The 21,444-nt window shown below is 52.1% G+C and overlaps 1 protein-coding gene across 3 annotated transcripts; it reads right to left on the reverse strand.

Annotated features, from left to right (window-relative positions):
* Positions 1-243: 243 nt before the first annotated feature.
* On the reverse strand, positions 244-13,783 carry TMEM229B (transmembrane protein 229B). Of its 3 annotated transcripts, none has more exons than XM_020895421.2 (2): positions 13,693-13,783; positions 244-4,071 (listed from the first exon to the last, which is right to left on the reverse strand). In XM_020895421.2, exon 2 carries the CDS (start codon positions 4,044-4,046, stop codon positions 3,543-3,545), a length of 504 nt encoding a protein of 167 aa, XP_020751080.1. In that variant the 5' UTR covers positions 4,047-4,071; positions 13,693-13,783; the 3' UTR covers positions 244-3,542. The 3 variants fall into 3 exon arrangements, with proteins under 3 accessions (XP_020751080.1, XP_020751076.1, XP_020751081.1); XM_020895417.2 differs by lacking the exon at positions 13,693-13,783 and adding an exon at positions 9,026-9,181; XM_020895422.2 differs by lacking the exon at positions 13,693-13,783 and adding an exon at positions 6,763-8,979.
* Between the last annotated feature and the right edge of the window lie 7,661 nt (positions 13,784-21,444).

Consider the following 21,444-nt stretch of genomic DNA (forward strand, 5'->3'; position numbering starts at 1 on the left):
AAAGTCAGGACTGGACCAGACTGTGATGGGGAGTGCGAGGGGCTGGGTGGAGAATTCAGGTTACCAGAGCAGGTCAGCACAAAGACTGTGGATAGGACTGGTGGAGAGGGCCATCTGCCCTTCCTACGGCACCGCCCTGTCCAGCGTGCTTCAGGACAGCGTGATGCCAGTGTGTGCCGGGCCAGCAGCCCCTGGGGAAGGGGCTCCGAAATATAGGAAACAGAGATGGGCCAGAGTCAGTCCTGAACACAAACACCAGTATATTTTATGTGCACGAATGTGAAAAGAAAGAGACAACGAGACCAATGGAGACAGAGCAGGCAATGGGCGCACAAACCAGTCATGTGTCCTTCGGAAGAGCTGCCATAGCTGGGAGACAGTCCCACCCATAAAAGGCCCTTTTGCAGAGCAGGGACCTGCAGGTCCTCCAGGCCTGATGCGGCCTCGGAGTAGAAGCTGCTTTCCTCGCTTGAGCCATAACTCCCCCAGGCCTGGGCCTCCCAATTTTCTGCATCCCCTTGACGATGTCTGCATAGCCCAGAGTTTCATAAATACAGGTTCTCATGACCTCATCCACTCAATGGCTGCCTCCCCAGGAGACCCATGCAGAAGGCGAGGGACCAGGACAAAAGGACTTTGCGGGCACCCCTATTATTGCTGTGAATAAGCATAGGCCGTTGTGACTCACTGGCACATCCGAGGGGACATGGCACAGAGACAGGATGCCTAGCAGATGTTGGAAGCGAGTCAACCATGCAGGGCAGCACACGGCAACCTGTGCCTCAGAGATGCTGCCGTGGCCAGTGGGGAGAGGCCCAGGACATCAGAGGTTCATGAACAGTGAGTAGATTCTCTCCTGCTTTGCAGGGCTGGATTACTCCAAACTTTTGAGTCCTCGGGCACTAATGGATTGGGGCCCTGAAGATACCCCAAAAAAGCAAGAGTTGAGGTCTGGGTGACCTCTGGTGAGCTCTGAACCTGCAGATCCCATGGTTAAGCTCCAGGTCATCACCTGGAGTGAAAGTGAGAGAACAGGAGCCTTGGGGCAGCTGGATGAAGCAGAAGCATAATGCTCTGCACGCTGCCAGGGAGGCAGGTTTACTCGGGGACCTTTCGCACTTGGGAGTTTACAGGGCCCAGAGAGATGGTACCAGGGAGCATGGACAGGGCAACCTTCTGGAGCAGACAGACCCGGTGGGCCATCCAAGGACTGGCTCTGGGAGAGCATCACAGAGGCCTTGGGCTGGGAGACATCAACAAGCTGACCACCAGATTTCTGTCGTGAAGGAAAGAACAAAAGGTGAGTGGTGTGGCCAAAGGGCCCACTAGGGGGCTTGGAGGGGTCAGAGTTGGGGGTCTAGGAGACCGAGATAACATGGAGCAAGGGGGAAAGACCAAGGAGACGACTACAGGGCAGAACGACTACAGGGCCGTCGTAGCAGATGACCACGGAACGGGAACCAGGCAATACTCTTCCTCTGGAATCCCTTCCACCTGTAGATGGAAAGCAATTGGCCCCCACTGGAAGGCTGAGTCCCTGGGAGCCCCAAAGCCCTGGAATTGGAGCCACACAAAATCAAAGGGAGGGTTAATCCCTGCAGAATGTAGGTCGTGCCTGGACTTGAGGAGCCTGCCCAGGGCAGAGAGACTGGGGATCACCCTTTATCCTGTCCTGGATGGGTCACTGCAGAACTCAACCCTGCCAAAGGCAGAGTCTCTCAGCCTTTCTCCCAAACCAGGACACCACTTCTGCCCACCCCCAGCACCCCCACCCTGGCTTGCACCCTGGCTGGTACTATCTGCACAGTATACCTGGGGTAGCACAGCAAGAAGAGGAACTTCTCTCCACAGGTGGTATCGCCACTTTCACTGTTCTATAAAAAGGGAAAGGCTAGTTTCTACCTAAGAGTCCTAGGGTGGTCAAGAAGAGACCACGCACTGCGGGATAGGTTGCATTTGATGGAGCCCTCCCCTGGGGGAGGCAGCTGAGCTGGAAGTGGGCTGGAGTTAGGATCTCACCTGTCCACTGCCAGCAATGGACCTGTCAGTGGGGAAGGTGGGGCAACTGAGATGACAATGCCCGTGAGCATGGCAGGCTTAATACTGTTCAAGGAGCAAACTCAGTGGGTTCGTCTTTCTGGGAGGGGGAAGGAGAGGATAGACCTGAGGAGGTTTTGCTGCAGGGCTGGGGCTATGGCAGAACCAGAACTAACTCATTCCCGCTGAGGATGCTTTGAGGACCCTCCCAAAGCCAAAGTGTTAGTTGATCAGTCGTGTCCAACTCTTTGCGACCCCACGAACTATAGCCTGCCAGGTTCATCTGTCCATGGAATTCTCCAGGCAAAGATACTGGAGTGGGTTGCCACTGCCAAAGCTGAAAAGCCCTCTCTCCCTCCCTCAGTCTCCATAACTCTTCAGCACTGGATACCTGCTCCTCCACCCTCAGGAAAGCTGGACTGTCCCGAACGGGTTTGAAAATAAACCAGCCGGGTGCTTTTACTGCCCACCTCCCCCTCCCCCTTCAACTGATTTGTCTCTCAGTCCCCACTGTGGATCTGTGGGGCCCATCTTAGCCTGACTGTGCGTTGGGGGTATCATTCTGTTTTTAGCCACTGCCCCCCAGATAAGGAGGTGGGGAGCCATAACAAGGAACTTCCCAGGGATCAGGCCAGCGGCAACAGGGGAGGGCAGGCTGCAAGAGGGTGGGACGGGTCTGCTCAGGGTTCAATCTCTGGCAGCTGTTGTGTTGGCCAGGGAGATGGGGGTGGGGACAGGTGGGGTGGCTGACATGGATACAGGGGGCTGCTAGTGGTAAAGGCTCTGAAAATAAGAGAAAAGGGGGAAACGCCACCGAACACACAGGGATTGAAACCTCCCAAAGCCTAAGGTTGGTGGGAATCCAGCACCAGGGGGGAGCCCCAGAAGGCCAAGGGAGCAGCATGGGGCCCTGGGGGAGGGGAGAGGAGCCAAGGGAAGGCCTCCCAGCCCTTGCAGACCAGCACTCCTGCCCAGCAGCCACCTAGCTGCCCAGTCTCTTCTTAGGCTGCAGCTCAACAGGCCTTGGGGGGAGGTATTGGTTGCAAGCAAGCACCTGAATATTGCCTAATGGAACCAGCCCAAGCCCAACTAAACTAGGTGAGAGGGAGGGAGCCAGCGGCGGCTGCAGCCGCCCACAGCCCCTGCAGGCCTTGCCTCCCACCTCTGTCCCCTTCTCAGACTACCTTAGCCAGGACAGGGCCTGCTGCTTCCAAAGTCACCCACATAGTCCAGTCGCTGCATAACCACAGGCCTCCCGCCTCCAGCCCCTGAGCTGGGCTGAGATCCACGCACTCTACCCCAAGTTCCTTTGTCGCCCCCAACACCTGACCACGCCTCCAACCCCGCCCACAGCGGAGGGTGGGGGGGTGCTCCTTGTGCCCCCCCATGGGGCGGGGCTTGTGCTGTACAGAGGGGGCAACCCCACCAGCTTGGTACCCTTGTCCATAGGGTCCATGAGAGCCCCCGGGGGCCCCCATCCCAGCAGCTCCCCGCCCCCCCCCAACTCAGTCAGTCTTGACGTGGCCATTGGCCAGGGCCAGGGCGCCGCTGGGCTCCCCGGGCTCGGCGTCCTTGTCGAAGCGGAGGCGGAGGGTGTTGCGGATGATGAACTGCTCCACGATGAGGGCCCCGCAGAACCAGGGCACGGCGTACTCCAGGGTGATGAGGCCCATGAAGTCAAAGTCGAACTGGGAGTAGTCCCAGGGGCAGGCGTTGAACTGGCGCAGGATGAAGCCAGTGGTGAACTCCCACAGGTATGTCCAGAGCGTGTAGATGAGGCAGCGTACCAGCAGCGGGCAGCGGCCGCGCAGGCGCAGGTACATGCGCTCCACGATGAGGATGGACGTGCCGTAGATGAAGAGCGCCCACACGCTCGTGACCCCCGGGAACTTCCAGTTAAAGTTCACCACGAACTCCCAGGCCGCCGTGAACATCACCTCGCAGAAGTAGCCGTGGATGGCGTACAGGTACCAGCGGGACAGCGCCGTCAGGGGCTCGGCGGAAGCCATGGTGCTGACCGGGGCCGGCTGGCCGCTGCGGACCGAAGGACACACAGGTGAGGCAGGCGCGGAGGGACTGCCCCCGCCCGGCCCGAGGGTCTGCCGAGGCCAGGCCGGAGGGGATTTCAAGCCTGCTTCTGCCCTTCTCTTTAGTCAGTCATTGTATTCCTAAGCCTATCCCATGTTCCTTACTTCAGTTCATATTCCTTCCCTGAGCCAGGGAGGCAGGAGAAGTAAAAGACTACAATCAGCCCCGACTGGCTTCCTCTGAGCCAACTCTACTCAAGTGCTACTTAGAGGGAGGTGGCCAGCACACTCCCCATCGTAACTTCTTAGGATTTATTCGTGGTCAGTGAAATAGTCAGCTATCCTGGCCCAGAATCACCCCCATTTCCAATCTAATTGCTGATATTTTGCCGCTGGGGGTCCCATCTCTTCCTCCACTTCTCAAACATCTCCACATCACTCATGTTTCTGAGATCTAAGGATCCAGTAACATTTGCGTGTGTATGTGAACATATGAAAGTTACCACTTTACTTTGTGTTAAGTGTACACTCAATGGTATTAAGTTTGGTCTCATTGTTGGGCTATCATCACCACCAGTCAGCTCCAAAACATTTCCCCCATTCCAAACTGAAACTGCACACTCATTAAACACTGACTTCCATCCCCTCCCCAGCCCATGGCAGCCACTGTTTTACTTTGTCTTTATGAATTTGACTTCTATAGGTATCTTATACTTTAAATGGAATCATACAATATTTGTCCTATTGTGACTGGCTTATTTCACCGAGCATAACATTTTCATGCTTCATCCATGTTGTGGCATGTGTCAGAATTTCCTTCCCTTTTTAAGGCTAAATAATATTCTATGCTGATCTATCTAGATATATCATATTTTGTTTATCAATTCATCCATTAATGGGTGTTTTTGGTTACTGTGAATAATGCTGCTCTGAACTGTGCTTTCACTCACTCAGTCGAGTCTGGCTCTTTGCAATCCCATGAATTGCAACCTGCCAGGCTCATCTGTCCATGGGGATTCTCCAGACAAGAATCCTGGAGTGGGTTGCCATGCCCTCCCCCAGGAGATCTTCCCAACTCAGAGGTAGAGCCCAGATCTCCGGCATTGCAGGCTGAGCCACCAGGGAAGACGGCTGCTCTGAACATGGGTATACAAATAGGTATTCCAGTCTCTGGTTTCAATTCTTTTGGGTACATACCCAGAAGTAGACTTGCTGGATCATATGGCAATTTTATTTTCATTTTCTGTTTTCCACAGCAGCTATACTATATTACATTCCCACCAGCAATGCACAAGAGTTCCAATTTCTCCATATCCCTGCCAGCACTTGCTTTTTTCTGGTTTTGTGATGATGGCTGTTCTAATGAGTGTGAAGTGGTGGCTCGTTGTGGTCTCATTTGTCTTTAACTGCTCCGTTAAGTGGGGTTTTGATGTTTAGTTTGTTGAAAGGAAACCAGTGGGCTGACAGAGGAGAGAGTCCTCCCTTGTACTTCTTATTCCTTTCCATTCCTCTCTTTTAAACCCCACTGATCTTCAAGGCCCCATCACATTTCCCCAGAGACTGGCCTGGCCCTGCACTGGAGACTGTGTGGACCACTCATTTGGTCCTTTATTCAATGCTACCCCAATTTACTATTTTGAGGCACATGCCCTCTTGATCCCACCAGCCTGTGTACTCCTCGAGGGCAGCAACTACCTCCCAGTCCTCTGTCCTGAAGCCTTGGCACAGACCTCCCCTGAACAGGCATCTCTAAATGACATGTAGTTTATATGGAGGGTGGGATGAGAGAGTTCATGGTAAAATCGAGAATGGGAAGATAAAGCAGGAGAACATGAACCACAGCTTTGCCAGCTGCCAGTAGACTCTAGGCTGACACCTCTGGCAATCCTCTCTCCGAAGTGGTAGAGGGGACAGACGTTAACAAGATGACATCTGTAGGGACTTCCCTGGTGGTCCAGTGGCTAAGTTTCTGTGCCCCCAGTGCAGGGGGCCTGGCATTCAAGACTCTCCAGGATCTCTCTCCAATCTACTTTTTCAGCCTAATTCTCACATTTCCAGCTCTCCCTGTCTTACCACCATCCGGTTTATTGCTTTATGTGTATTTATCTCCTTGCCCGCACAAATACAAATCCAGCTTACAGGTTACCTCCGGTACAAAATCTTTCGCATTCTCCCAACCACAAATCCTTTCTTCCTTCTCTGAATATCCACAGCAGGTACTCCGTCTCTCTTTGCTACAGATGATCTTGTTTCACTATGTTGATAATTTTCAATCTCCAGCCAAACATCTTTCCTGTGTTCTATACCCATTTATCCTCTTCCTTCCTGAATACTTCCACCCAAGTGTCCTATGGGCACCTCATATTCCTTTTCTCAATCAAACTCATTATCTTCTCTCCAAAAGTCTGTTTTCCTCCTATGACCCCCATCTTGATTAATGGTACCACCACACACCCAGTTAGCAGACAGAGGTCCTTCTTGCTTCTTCTGCCACATTGCCCCTTTAACCTGAACTCCCTGAAATTAAGGGCTTTGTCTGATTCAGCACTGCATCCCCAGATGCCAAGAATAGTGCCTCAAACACAGTAAACACTCAATTCAAGAATGAAGACATTTTTATCACTCAGCAAGTGCTACATAACAAATCATCCCCAAACTTGGTGGCTTAAATAAACTCTCATTTATTATTACAACTCACATGCCTGTGGAATGGCAGATCTTGGCTGGCCTCAGTCACGAGACTGTGAGTCATCTGAGGGCTCTGTCTGTCCTATGCTTGGACGGGATGGCTCTGCTCCGCTTGCCTCTCGCCCCTTCCCTGGGCCCAGTAGACAAGCCTCAGCACGTTCTTCTCATGGCAAGGGCAGAGGCCCAAGAGCAAGCAACCCAACTGCACCAGTGAGTTTCAATACTGGTTAAATGTTTAAATCACGCCCACTAACATCTTATTGGTCCAAGCAAGTCACATGGCAAAGCCACCAAGTCAGTCATTAACTCCTATCCATTCTACCTCTTAAATATTTTTGAAATCCATCTCCTCCTCCTCTTTCCTCTTTCTCATTCCTGCTGTAGTTCAAGCCTCATCATCTCTCACCTGGATGACTCCAGTAGTCTCTCAGACTTGCCTCACTCCTTTCAATTCACCCATCACACTGTGAAAGAGTGTATAAAAACAAGTCTTTCTAAAATACAAACCCAATGTTTCTCTCCACTTAAAGCCTAGGCTCAACTCCTAGGCATGACTGGCAAAGCCCTTAGTGATCCACTTCTGCTTTGGAGCCTCTCCTCCTGATCCCTCCATTGCTGATTTTGTTACCTGGGATGCCCTTCCCAACTGCTGCTGCTGCACAATGCACCCCTACCCCTGCCACCCGTCCAGCCCATGGCCTGAGAAGTCAAATCCTTCTTCAAGATCCACCTCCTCCTATGTGAATATTTTCCTAAACACTTGCAGCTCTGGAGCTGTCCACTGCCCTGTCTACCTCTGCACCCCGTTTGCTTCTGTGATGACAGCTAGCACTCGGCTTTGCTACAATTTGTTTGAAGGCCAGCACTAGTAGCTGCTTGATGAATGTTTGTTTAATACAATATTAAGAGAAAAAAGGCAGAATTCAAAACAGGATACTTAGTACAATTTTGATTTTGCAAAGGCATGCAGTGTGTGTTAGTCACTCAGTCATGTCTGACTCTTTGCGACCCCATAGACTGTAGCCTGCCAGGTTCCTCTGTTCATGGAATTTTCCAGGCAAGAATACTGGAGTGGGCAACCATTACTGTCTCCAGGGGATGTTCCCGACCCAGGGATTGGACTCATGTCTCTTGCATCTCTTGCATTGGCAAGTAGATTCTTTACCACTGAGCCACCTGGGAAGCCCCAGTTTCCTTACATGGGAGAATAATGAGTAACTTGCTCCAAGGGTTACAGGGCCAATGGATGAGCTAAGAGAAGTCCACTACTAAGGATACAGCAAATGCTCAAAAAAAGGCGGCTTTCATTTCTGGCACAGAGCCAGGCTTCTGATCAGCTTCTCCCTCCTACCTGTGGCAGAGTCCTTCTGCTCCTGTCCTTGCTAGCAGCCGGGCAGCCTTCCATGCCAAGCAAGTCAGGCCTTCACCTCCACCCAGAGCCCCAATCCAGGCAGCCAAGCAACTCATGAAAATAAAGTCTCACCACAGCCCACAGAAGGACAGAAACCCAGCTGAGGAGGGTCAACGGGAGCTGGAAGCTCCTGTGTGGCTGAGGAGGTTTGATGAGTGGGGAGGGGTCCCAGAACCAGCCCTGTGAGGGCCAGGCTTTAAAAGAAGTATGAGTGAAAAGGCCAGCATTCCTGGCACAGTTCCTCAAGCTCTCATTTTATCCTGAACTCCTAACAGGTTCTCAGCTCTGCTCAGAGCAGAGCAGGGCAGTGAAACTCACTGAGGAGTGAGGAGGGGTCCACGGTCTGAGCTGGGTGGACGGAGGTGGCCTGGAGACCACTCTGCCTCCCACCTGACTCAGGGTCCCCTGAACTCAGGTCTCTCCACCTCACCAGCACTTGCACCGCTGGCCCCTCTGTCACATAGGACTCCAAGGAAGGGGCTTCTTCAGATGTGTCCTTTAGCAGCCTCGTGTAACTGGTGGAGACATCACTCAGCTCAGTCCCCTCTGGATGCTGACTTTAAAACCCTGCTCTCGTTGCCTCTTGGTCTCATCTTTTGCGGTGGCCAAGAATGGCTTCCTGGCCAGTTACACATCAGAGGCTCCACCCCCACCCCGACCCTGGAGCAGGTGACGTGGAAGAGATGGACCCCCCAAACCCTAGAGAGCAGAAGCAAGATTAGAGGAGTAGCTGTCAAAGGGTAAGAGGATGGTGGCGGAGAGAGAACAGGGAGAGCCCAAGACCTGGATTCCATTTTTAGACTCTTCTGAGCCTGGAAGAACACAGGTAGGGGGTGGGGGTGAGGGGTGGGGGGAAGCATACCTAGGAGAAGTCAGGCCGCGTCTGAGAGGTTGTGCCAAGACTGGTCCACGGAAGATGAATGGGGAAAGCTGGAAGTCCTGGCCGGGGCCAGAAGGCACGGCTGAGGACAGGGACAGGGATGTGAGAAAGTGTCGTCAGCCGGGATGGCAGCTCACACTGTGATGGGACAGATGCTAAAATTAGAGGCGGCCAGTGGCCGGGGTGGATTTTCAGAACTCCACTCCCCAAACCCATTTCTAATCATCACAGGAGCTGTGCTTAAACTTTGAGCTAGCACAGGCTCTCCCTCCCTCTGCTAGGCCCAACAGCCCCCCATCCCTGCCTGGCCTCCCTCCGCCTGAACCCTTTGCCCCAGGCCCTTCTAGTACCTCTCCTGTTCTGCCCCGGGGATCAGAGCCCCAGTCAGACCGGCATCAAGAGGAACCAGCAGCTCACGAGACGTTGCTCCTTTCTCCTGCTGACAAACATAACCATCCTGAGGACCGTGACACAAAGACGGGACAGCCCGGCAAAGTAAACTCGGGGCGGAGTAGAGAGGAGAGCGTTGGCAAGACTGAGGGCAGAGAAAACAATCTGGAGAGCAGTGGATGGTTTCACAAGCAGGATTTGGGGGAACAGTACACAAGTACAAGAGCCCTCATGTATGATGAAAGAATCTGGGCACAAGGAGTTCCCGCAAAGGACCAGAGCTTAAGAGACTCCTAAGGACAGGGCGCCGCGCCTCCCAGGAAACAGGTGGGGGCCGGGGGGCAAGGCTGGCTTTCTGAGCCTGGCTCCTTAGGAGAATCTCACCTGCTATTCTCAGAACCTGCTGAGCTGTTCCTTAGGTGGCAGAGAGCACAGCAAGCAGCTGAGAGAAGTGAAGAGAATACCATAAAAGTCCAAGATGGGCTGGAGGCAAAACCAGATGGGATGACTGCTCCTGGTTTTGCCCAAAACTCCCATCTTGTTCCCGGAAGCTAAGCTGCTACAACACAGAGACTCTGGGAGTTTTTGTCCAGAGGAGCATCTTGCTAGAAAACTGGGATTCCCCTTCCATGCAGACAGGCTGGGCAGGCCTTCCTCTTTCACTTCATTTACTTCCCAAAAATCACTCCCTATCCCCAGGCAACAGAGCAACTAGAGTTAATTAATACCACTGCCCCAGGGAGAAGCACAAGCCTTCCGGGGGCCCCTGAAGGCAAGGGATTTGGGGCATGGCTTGAGCAACCCCGAGTCTAGTCTCCTGGTAGGGGAGTGGAGTCAATGAAGGGTGGGCGGGTGCCCTGACAGCTGGGCGCCAGATGCAAGTTCTCAAGCAGTCCTGAGCTTCCCCTGTGGTCATCAGGTTGAAGGAGAGGAAAACTGTGGTGGAGAGGGCCTTCAGGGCCAGAAGGGAAGCAAGTGGGGGAAAATACCTGTGGTCACTGGCTGCCCAGAACGCTGTACAGTTCCACCTTTCTTGCTGTGGGCGCCCCCCAGGAAAGCTCCCAGGGATGGTCCATCTGCCACTTCCCAAGTCACAATAATAATCAGGCACTCTTCACAGTACTTTCCATGTGTTAACTCAGATAATCTTCAAACCCATTTCACAGATGGGGAATTTGAGGCAGAGAAAGGCTGCAAAATTAGCCCAAGTTCCTACAGCTGTACAAGGCAGCTGTCCGCTGGGACTCAAACCCAGCTCCAGAGCCTTCCCTCCTGATCAGCGCGCCTCACTGCCCTTAAACCTGACTGCAGCTCCTCTAAGGGCACTACATTTTCTGAGTTTCTGCTTGTGGCAGGCTGAGGTGGTATATGGAGAGACAACAGGAAAGCAAGAAGGACAGGAGCTTCTAGGTAGATCATCAGTGAAGCTCAGGTCTGGTGTCAGAGCTGCTGAAGGCTCTCAGCCTCTCCTGAGAGGCCAGGTTCTATTCTGAAGCTGCGTTCTGGCAGGAACTACGTGAAGGTCCTCCTGGGTCATAGCTGACCCTCCCAGGACCATCACAGGAGCATGTGCCACTCAAAGACCTCTCACCAGGACATATATTACCCAGAGCCTCCCTGACTGCCAGCCTGCCCCAGTGCTGCCGGGAATCTTAGATGCCCCAGCCCTGCCATGGCAGTGCCAGCCAAGAGCAGTGGAGGCTGCCCAGAGAAGCCTTGTGCCTGGAGCAGCAGCAGCCAGAGTATCAGAAGCAACCGATCCACGCAGGATGGCCAGCAGGGGAGGATTCAGATGCGCTTGGATGCTAAGCAGATCCCAGCTGGCAGGTGCAGGGGGGCAAGTGGGCCTGGGGCATAGAGTCAGGTTGGCACAGAGGCTCACGAGGGCTCAGGCAGCAATGGACAGCCTGCGGGTGCTGCCTGCAGGCTGCAGGACCCCTTCTTCCCAGACCTCCCGAGGCTGCCTCTCTGTTGTCATTCAGATCTCAGCTCATCCATTACCCCTCAGAGGATTCTCTGATCTCTGATGCAAAGCACCCTCCCCATCACTCACATCGTGCCATTTTAGTCACAGCACTTTCAGTTTCTGACATTTTGCTACTTGTTCACTGTCTGTCTCTCCCAGTTAGAATGAGCCTGGGTAATCAGTGCCTAGAACAGTGAGCAGCAGTGAGATCCACTGATACCTGTGAATGAATGGGTTATGATGAATGGATGGGCCCAAACAGGTTCAGGTCCTTAAACTGATAGGAGCAGGTATAAATAGCTAACCAGCTCAGCCTTTCTCTTCAACTCTTTCTTAGGAAATATAGCCTTTAAATTTTTTTTATTTCTAGCATTTTAAAGTCATTTTCCCAATTACAAAAATGACATATGCTCACAGTTGAAATGTAAACACGACAGATAGGAATGACGTAGAAAGCAGAAGTCCCCCATCTTCCCACATGTTAGAGAAAATAACTTTTAAAGGTCTGATGTGTACACATCCAGATTCAATTTCATTTTAAAATAAACAAATTAATGCATCATAGAAAGAAAAGGCATTCATAATTCCAGCAGCTAGCAGCCATTATCATTTCCCCTCTGCAATCTTTTCTCATGTGTTTATTTTACAAGTTACCGTAATGTACCTATCCTGTAACCTGACACTTCACTCATGACATCATAATCATTATTTCAAGTTGTTATATTTCCCATGTCCTCCTCATTATAATGGCTGCATAATATCCCACCAAGTGGGAAACTATAATTTACTTAACCAAGATGTTCAACAAAGGGAGAACAACTGTTTTCCATATCCACTGTGACAATGACACCACAAGAAACATCTCTTTTATGCCTGTAACAGGAAAATTCAGCCCTTGTCTTTGCTGGGACTATTTCCTAATGAAAGAGTTCTCAACAATTCCAGAAGTGGGATCACTGGACGAAAGAGTATGACCATTTTGTTTTTGGTTTTGGCCACTCCGCATGGCATGTGGGATCTTAGTTCCCCAACCAGGGATCAAACCCATGTCCCCTGTAGTGGAAGCATGGAGTCTTAACCACTGGACTGCCAGGGAAGTCCAGGGCACAGCTATTTTAAGGCTGATGATTTAGGTTGTTCTGGGGAATTCTGTGTAATGCAGGGAATAGGTCTCTGTCTGAGTGGCCGTATTTCCCACAGTGGCCTCCATGACCATCCATCCACCCCAAACCCCCTCCCATGGTCCAGGCTTGCTCACACCACCTTGGCTATAAATCAATACAGTGACACACTTCCTGAAAGACTGTCTAGTCACGAACTGATTTTGTAAGCCTTGGCTGACTGAAAAGTAAATTCTAGCCTTGAGTGTTAAACTGTCAACTAACAGTGGAGTCAAGAGTTACCTAAAGCTGAGAAGTGCCCAGTTGCCCTTGCCCTCTCTCCCAAGTAGAATCTAAGGGCTCCGCACTCCCATGGACCAGTCCAACACCTCCTAGAAGCCTATCCAGTCAGCAATGCAAAAGCACCAGCCCTCCCTGACTTGCCTTCCCGGGGAACTCTAAACCTGCTGGCTCTGAATCCCTCAGTGGGGCTGACTGCCCTGTTCAGGCAGATGAGCCTTCAGGCTGGACAGCCTCTGGGTAAAGCAGCCAATTGTCAATTTTTAAAGTGTCCTCAAAGAAAAGCCAGAGGCTGAGGATGGAAAGAAAGGCTGTGCGAGGACAGAGGAGACTCCGCAGCCAGAGGGCCCTCGCCCTAGAGCCGCTCCTCTGGACTGAGGAGGAGACGTGGCTGAAACACTTGGAAGCAGTGGAGGACTTGCTTCTCTTGACGACATTCATGGCAGTCAAGACGCCACAAATCCCTCCCCATCCAGTGGCCTGGATGCCCTACCCAAGCCACATGATCTACTCCTGGCTTCTGGGCAGAGTCTGGAAGCCTAGGTAAGATCCAGTTCCCACTGCACAGAGATGAAGCCCAGGGCCCAATGCATCCATGAGCCTACAGATGAGAACAAGAATTGGGAAAGTTGCCGTCTCCTTGGGGCTGGGTGTCTCCCATCACTCAGCTCAACTGGCTCTGGCCTGGTTTTCAGAAGCCATGTAGCTGTAAGACGGCTCTGGCATGTGACATGGCCTGAAACTGCTGGAAAACGCCCTCTCATTCCAAAACATAACCCTGTGACATGCCCTCGGATGGGAAGCAGGCTCAGAAGTGCAATCTCCAGACGTGTGCTTGTGCCGCTGAGGCAGGAAGGGCCAGTGATTCCCCTGGGAGCCAGTAACATACTCACTTATCACACCCTTGAGTGCGCGGCTCTGAACAGACATCAGGATCACTGGCCACGAGTGTCCCGGGTTAACCTTTGTCCCGGTGCCTGGCTGGGCCGGAGTGCCATTCTCAACAGTGTGAGCAAGCATTAGCCCCAGGGCTCAGCTGATCCTTGGCTACTGGGCCGGTGGCTTCCATTTATCCCTGGAATTAAAGAGGAGGAGTTCATCAGCTTAAACTGCCCCAGATCTGAGCTACCAGACCAGTCAGAGCGGCTACCTCAAGGCAAACATGACAACTCCAGGCACTGGCTCAGCACCAGACGCGCATCACGCCCAGGCCACGGGGCCCTCTCCTGGTGCCGGCCACCTCCTCCCGGCCATCCTGCTCACCCAGGTCTGGTTAATCCGGTGATGAGAACCAGGCAAGGATCCCAGGCGACTCCCACGGGGGCTAGGACGCAGCGCTTCTTGCGCCATGAGTGAATGTGTGCACATTTGTAAATCCAAGTGGTGATATAATTTTAGAATCCAGTTCCCTTCTCAATTGAGCTTCAAATTACACTCTCACCTTCACCCTGTAGTGGGTACATCTGTTCTCAAGGGCAGTCAAGAACCTCACAGAAGACAGACAACGTAGGACATTTGTTTTTAGCATTTGGGGAGCCAAGCACAATTATACCTGGAAAAACAAGCTCACCAACACAATGTGTGCCAAAGCCCCATCCCCACAACCCCACTCACTCAAACTTAATTCATTCTATTATTTTTTTTATTATTGTCAGACTGTTCCTATTAACCTCAGTGACTGACTACAAGCTGATGTAAATCTGACTTTATGACATCCCTTGCCACATATATATTTTTAATATAGCCCTAAGACTTGACCATTTGGTAGAAATTTCAACATTTCTTTTTGTTTCCTAAAGGAAATCAACCCTGAATATTCATTGGAAGGACTGATGCTGAAGCTGAAGCTCCAATACTTTGGCCGTGTGATGCCAAGAGCTGACTCACTGGAAAAGACCCGGATGCTGGGAAAGAGTGAGGGCAGCAGGAGAAGGGGAAAGCAGAGGATGAGATGGTTGGATGGCGTCATCAACTCAATGGACATGAACTTGAACAAACTCTGGGAGATAGTCAGGGAAGGGACAGGGAAGCCTGGTGTGCTGCAGTCCATGGGGTCACAAAGAGTCAGACACGACTGAGCAACTGAACAACATTTTTGTTTTAATATGAAAGTGCTGAAGCTTCCACTGAAAATCCCTGGGACACTGCCCCTTCTGCATGAGCCCAAGGACAGCCCAGTCCTACAGAAGGAGGGGCCAGCTGCTCGGAAACCGAGAACAGTGTGTGACCGGGGGGAGCTGTCACCATACCTAGGGGACATCAAGCAGGGTGAGCCACAGAGGCACCACCTGAGCTGCTTGCTACCCATGGCCACCCTCCTCCTTGCCTCTACCCGCCAGTCCCTCTGAGCAGGGGTGACTTGGGCCTTTGCTTCCAAAGCTGACAACCTGCAAGGCAGCAGGGGAGCCAAGAGAAGTGAAAGGACAGGGCTTGGGGAACTGAAATTCATTGTGTGCGCATGTACTTTGGGGTAGGAAAGCTGTGCACCCCCGGCTCTCTCCCGGGAGCCTCTGTATGAAGGACAGAGTGGGTGAGGGGCTGTGGGTTCCTATGCTGTCCTGGCCTCAGCCCCTCCCCATCTCCTCCACAAACAGGAGCCCACCCTCCCTTCTCCCAGCCTGCCAGACCGTGGGCAGGGGTCACCCTGGCACGTACCTGTCATCGGCATGTCCAGCACACCCTCCACCCCCAGCATTACCATGGCCCAATGCCTGGGGAGTTTGATTCCCCTTCACGGGCACTTCCCCTTCTCTGGGCCCTAAGCAGTCCTCCTTAATAGCACAAGTCAAACCCAAACAGAAACAGAAACCAAAGCCCACATCCTGGCAGCACAGCCTGCCTGCAGTCAGCCCTGGGAGCCCCTCACTGGCTGCGGGGCCGCCCCAGCAGATGAGGTGCAGCAGTCAAAACGGGGTCCATCTGGGGCTCCTCCTCAGGTTGGAGCCCCCCTCCTTCCTCATCTGCAGGCTCTCCCTCTATTGAGCCAGGGGGAGGTGGGGGTGCTGGATAAGGACTTGATGGGGTCCCACCCCTGCCTCCAAGTGTACCAGCTGTTCCCAGACTCCTCCAACACTCCCTGGCCCCTTCGACTGGGTCCCAGGGTATAGAGGGCATGCTCCCTTGTGGACAGCATGACCTGAACCAGAAGTTTCTGGAAGAGAGGAATGGGCGAAGAGCCCTTAGACAACTAACATGGGAGTAGAACTTACACTATTTCAAGTGTATCATCTCTCATGATTCTCCCCAAACTCCTGCAGGGAAGGCAGGAATTAGTCTACCTCCCACCCTGTCCCCAACCCTGCTGCATTTTAAAGATGAAAACATGGAGTTTTAGGACATTAAGCGATTAGGCCAAATCCACACACTTGATTCAAACCCTGGTCCTGGGGCTCCAGAGTCACCCCTCTCTCCACACGGCATTCCTTCCAGTTGCTTCCCATCCCAGTTTCATTCTCAAGGTCCATGTCCGCACATGCTTGTCCTTCATTGAGTGTAATCTACTTAGTCCGTTCCGTAAGCCGCTTACTCAAAAACATACTGCTGAGTCTGTCCGTCTAGCTGCATCTTCAACACTACCAGATGCCCCAAAAGCTTGAAGGAGACCACGTTCAAGTTCAAGCTCTCTCTAACTGCCCTCCTCCGCAGCCCATCACACCCACGCCTCCTTTGAGATCCTGCCCCTCTTCATTCTTTCGTGACAACATCCTTCCACAGTCCCCCAGTTATTCCATCACCGATGTTCCTACAGGGCATTGAACATCCTCCCATTGAAACATATGGTCCCATCTTAAAACGATTCAGTGTCTGTTTCCCCCTTCATATGGTGAATCCCTTGAAACCATGGAACTTCTGTTGGATGGAGGGACAGGCAAGGTAGAGAAGGCTCCAGCTAAATTACTGGGTGATTGCAACATCCAGTGTTACTAATCAAATATAATGATGCCTGAAAGTGTTAAGTCACTCAGTCATTGTCCGACTCTTTGCAACCCCATGGACTGTATGTAGCCCACCAGGCTCCTCTGTCCATGGAATTCTCCAGGCAAGAATACTGGAGTGGGTAGCCATTCCCTTCTCCAGGGGATCTTTCCAACCCAGGGATTGAACTCGAGTCTCCTGCATTGCAAGCAGATTCTTTACCATCTGAGCCACCAGGGAAGCCCCGTATCTTCTCTAATTTTTAGGTCACCATCACAGAAGGGTTCTTTCCCACAAAGCATGTAAATATTGGTTTACAATGGCCAGGGCTGTCTCTGCAGAGGAAAGAAAGAAGGGTGCTTGCTATCCTTTCTCCTACCTCCAAAAGCCATCACCCAGCCTAAGGTGAGGAGAGATGGGGTGAGTGCCTGGGGTCTGGACAATACAGAAGACATAAGAGGAGAGATGGGGCTGGAACAGAGCGTCCTAGGCATCCTGGGAGACACTGCAGGCTCTCACATGGGCAAGAGGCCAAGCTCAGGTTCAAGTCAGAGAATACCAACACCTATTCTGTTATTTCTACGATGTGCTGGCACTCTCAAAAGGCGCATCCAGTTTTCATATACGTAGGATTCATCTCCCAAAGAGGTTTAACCAGCAGCTGCTGGCAGGAAATTCCCACCACAATGCTCTCTCTCCTCCCCTGTAACTATTTAGGGTAAGCTGGGCTTGCAGGATTGAATCTCTGCTTCTCTGACTAGAACCTCAAAATCCAATGTACCCTCCCTCCCAACCCTTCTCAATGGCTCAGAACCTAAGACTGAAACCAGAAAGCGGCAGGCAAACACTATGCCTTTTTCTCTTCTATTCTCTTCCACAGATTCCCCCAACCAGGTGCACATAAGCTAAAGAGAAGATGCCCCAGAGACTCACTGGTTTGTGCTCTGGTTATGCAAATCCTCCCCAGTTCTTCCCTTTTGCTTTTACTTGTCCTGTAGTAAGACCAACCCTGAAGCAAGTGGATTTGGCAACTTCCCAAACCAAGGTGTGAACCCCCGGGGTGGGGTGAGGTGGGGTGGGAGGGCTGAGTGTGGTCAGCTCCCTCTGGGGAGCAAGGAGCCCCAGGCCCTGTGGCCTGACTGGCATGCGGAAGAAAGGGTGGAGATAGGGGATGGGTTCCCCACTCCACCTGGCCATGTCCTTCCACTCCATTCCCCTCACCCTGGGCTTGGAATCTGGGTTTCCCTGCCTGTTGGACATCTCACCGCCCACCCCCGCCCCCGACCCCGGGTCTTCTGCCTCACCTGCAGACCACCCTGTCCTGATAACCTTCTCTTCTTCCTTCCTCCTCCCCACTCTCCAGCCTACTCTCCCCAACTCCCCACTCCTCTTCTCCCCCCAGAACCAACCCTGAAGGCCTGCCCACATCCCCCTACACCTTAGAGGGTGGTCTCTGACCCTTCGCTCCTTGCCTTCCCTCCCATCCCACCCCCTGGCCCTGGGTGGCTGCTGCTCCCAGCCTGAAAGGCTGGACAGCTGCTGGGCTCTCTAATTAGCTGCCTGGCCGCCGTCCCAGAGCGAGGCGTGTGTTACTGTACAGAGCCGCCTCCCCTCCCCTCTGCCAATAATCCCCTATGCAGATCCCACTGGCTGCAGCTGAGGGGCCCTGGGATCCTCATCACATGACCCCAGCCAGGTTCCTGCTGTCAGCTGGACAGGAAGAGACGACAGTGGCCTCATGGCCTCCCCCACACACTGAGCAGGAATTCATCTATCTGGTTTCTCCCTATTACTGCTCACATCCTTAGGCGGTCCCACAGGTAAATCCACCGCACCCTACCTTTGCAGCAATGGAGACCCTGCCCCTTCATCGCCTTCCCGGGGAAGGCAGAAAGAAACCCAGGGCGAGGACAAGTCTGGACGTTGTCAACAGCGTGACACCCAATGCCCTACTTTTCACAGCCTTCTGCAGCCAAACCACCCCCGGAGATTTCTAAACAACCAGAGGACTGGGTCCAGGAAGTCCTGTGGAGGCTGGTTTCTTCATCTGAGGTGTCGTATTCCAGCAGTCAACAAACATTGACCAAGCACCTGCTGAAGGCCAGGCACTACACCCACTGTGAACAAGGCGAGGTTCCTGCCCCCTTGATGCTCGCAGCTCTGTGGGGAGACAGACAATAAGGAAGCCAGCCCGCACATGCTGTCTGATATCAGGCTACGAAGAAGGGGAAAGGCCTGGTAGGGGACAGAAAGAAACTAGATGCTGGAGGACAGGTCTTAAACTTCTCTAAGGAGCTAGCATCGGGCATAGGTCAGAAAGATGCAGAGAAGCTTTGCAAAGAGTGTCGGGAAAAGCATTCCAGGCAGAGGGAACAGAAGTGCAAAGATCCTGAGGCAGAAACAAGCTAAACAAGCTTTGTGTAATTAGGGTTCTGACATTCCCTGTCCCCAGAGTCCTCTGGTGATCCCTACAGGGTATACTAGGTCAGGGCAAAGTGCTCAGGAGCCAAGTAAATACAGCCAGCCCACTGAAAACTCTTTCTGTGGTCAGGGGCTGGAAATTGTGAAACCTTCAGTTGTTGTTGGCAATTGTATTGAACAATGAAGGGAAGACAAAATCCTTTGACTGATGGCCTAGAATTTCCACCTGCTTCTGATCAAGAGAATTTAAGTAACTTTACCAAATCCTCTCTAGTCCGGGTGTTTCACCTTAACAAGAAAGTAGATATTCCTTTTTTCTCCAGCTAGTCTGTTAGATTTTCTGTCACTTGTGATCAAGAAAATTCTGACCAGCACAGGTAGTTTTTCCATCATCTGGAACATACCTAGCTGGCATGAGAATCACATACCTGAGCATCACCTACCCATCTCTGCTGCCGTGAAAATCAGCGGCTTTGCCCCCTGCAGACTGTAAGGGGGCAGAACTGTGGAATAAGAAGGTCAGATGCCCAGCACAGTCAGTGAATCTCAGCAGGATGGCTATAGCTCTGGAGGTTCCAAATTGCCCTTCTGGTCACTGATTTTTGTCATTGCCCCTTGACTCACCTGGCCTTTGCCAACAGCACACTCAACTATCTTCTGCAGACAGGACATGTGAAAACTAGTAGCCTAGAGATGCGGCCCAAGCCAAGAACATGAAGTACTCAGAGATGAATTTTCTGAAAACTGCACAACTGCACTAACCAGTCTGATAGCTACATATAGCTATTTAAAATTTAACTTTAATTAACTAAAAATGAATAGAATTTAAAAATCCAGTTCCTTAGTCACTGGAGCCACATTTCAAGTGCGCAGAGCTACATGTGGCAAGTGTCCACCATATTGGACAGTGCAGAGGTAGAACGTTTCCATCATCACAGAAAGTTCCACTGGACATTGCTCTCGGAATTATCAAGGGTGACCCAAAGGCTGGCAAACATACAGACCTAAGGCTGAGCTTCACTTCCTTGTTCTTGGAAATCCTTGTGTTCTGCACAGACACCCTGCTCTCCTTCTCTCCCACAAGCTCAGGCCTAGTCAATCACGGCTGCCGTTGTGAGATGGGGGAGAATGAACCCTTGTTCCAAGAGAGTCACTCTCTACTGTCTGAAGAGTGACTTTTATCCAAGAGGCCAGGAGAGGGCCCTGGCCATTGGTGAATGAGACCCGTCCCTGCATGTTTGGCTGTAACTCAGCGTAGGGGCTGCTGCTTGGAATGTTTAAAAAACAAAAAAAAAAACTTAACTCCAAACCATTTATTGAGTACCCTCTACATGCTGGGAAGGTGCCACACAGGTCGTCTCATGGGTCCCCTCCATGAACCCATGACGTGGATTGACTCAGGAGGCAAGGGAGGCTCAGAGGCTTAATGACAGCTGGAAAATGGGAGGACCGAGGTTTTCATCAGCACTTCCCCTCCCATCACTCATGAGAGATGCGCATGTGTGGACAGGAGTCAGGGCACTTAATTCTCCTATGGCAACAGCCCACCTACAGCTGCCCCTTCATTCTTACAGCAAACAATCTCATATGACGTGCCCCTTCCAGCCTACTCAGGCCCACCCAAGAGCTTGGGAGAGATGCCTTCCATGGATCTGCCCACGAAGGCCCAGTTACTGAAAGACACCTCAGAACACATCAGAACCAAAGGAAGGTCATGGTACAGAAGATAAACCCTGGAAGGGGGTAGGGGTCAGAACACAGACATGTGACATTGCTCCTGGGCAAAGAGGAGAAGGGTGTGATCAAATTTTTGGTTTTGGAAAGCCATCTGGACCGTGGGTTCCTTATCTTTGCATCCTCGTGTCCTGGATAAAACTTGACATACAGTAGGAACTCAAAATCCAAGTACTGAATGGGAGAAAGGGCAGGGGGCAGGTCCCCCAAGAGTGAGAGGCTTGGCCAAGAGGATCCTGAAGGCCAGGTGCCCTAGGGGGGAAGATTGAGTGAGTTGTCCAGGAGGAGCTGTGATGGTTGCTGTCTACTCCGTACATGACCTGATCTGATCATCCCTTTAGGTAACAGCCCAGAGGACAGGCCAGCATACCCGAGGCTGGGCACTGACTGCAGCCAGGCGCTTCCACTGTGGGCCCTAAGTCCTGCAACCCTGGTCCCTCTGGACCAGCTTCTCCCAAACAGCTCCATCCACTGTGAAAGTACCAAGCTTTGCAACACATTCAGATATGGCTCCAAACAGCACTTAGGCAAGAGTAATTAAAGGGAATGTTATCTCAGCCAGGCTCTCATTAGCC

Source organism: Odocoileus virginianus, chromosome 6 (genome assembly GCF_023699985.2).
Source record: "Odocoileus virginianus isolate 20LAN1187 ecotype Illinois chromosome 6, Ovbor_1.2, whole genome shotgun sequence".
Taxonomy (NCBI): Eukaryota; Metazoa; Chordata; class Mammalia; order Artiodactyla; family Cervidae; genus Odocoileus; species Odocoileus virginianus.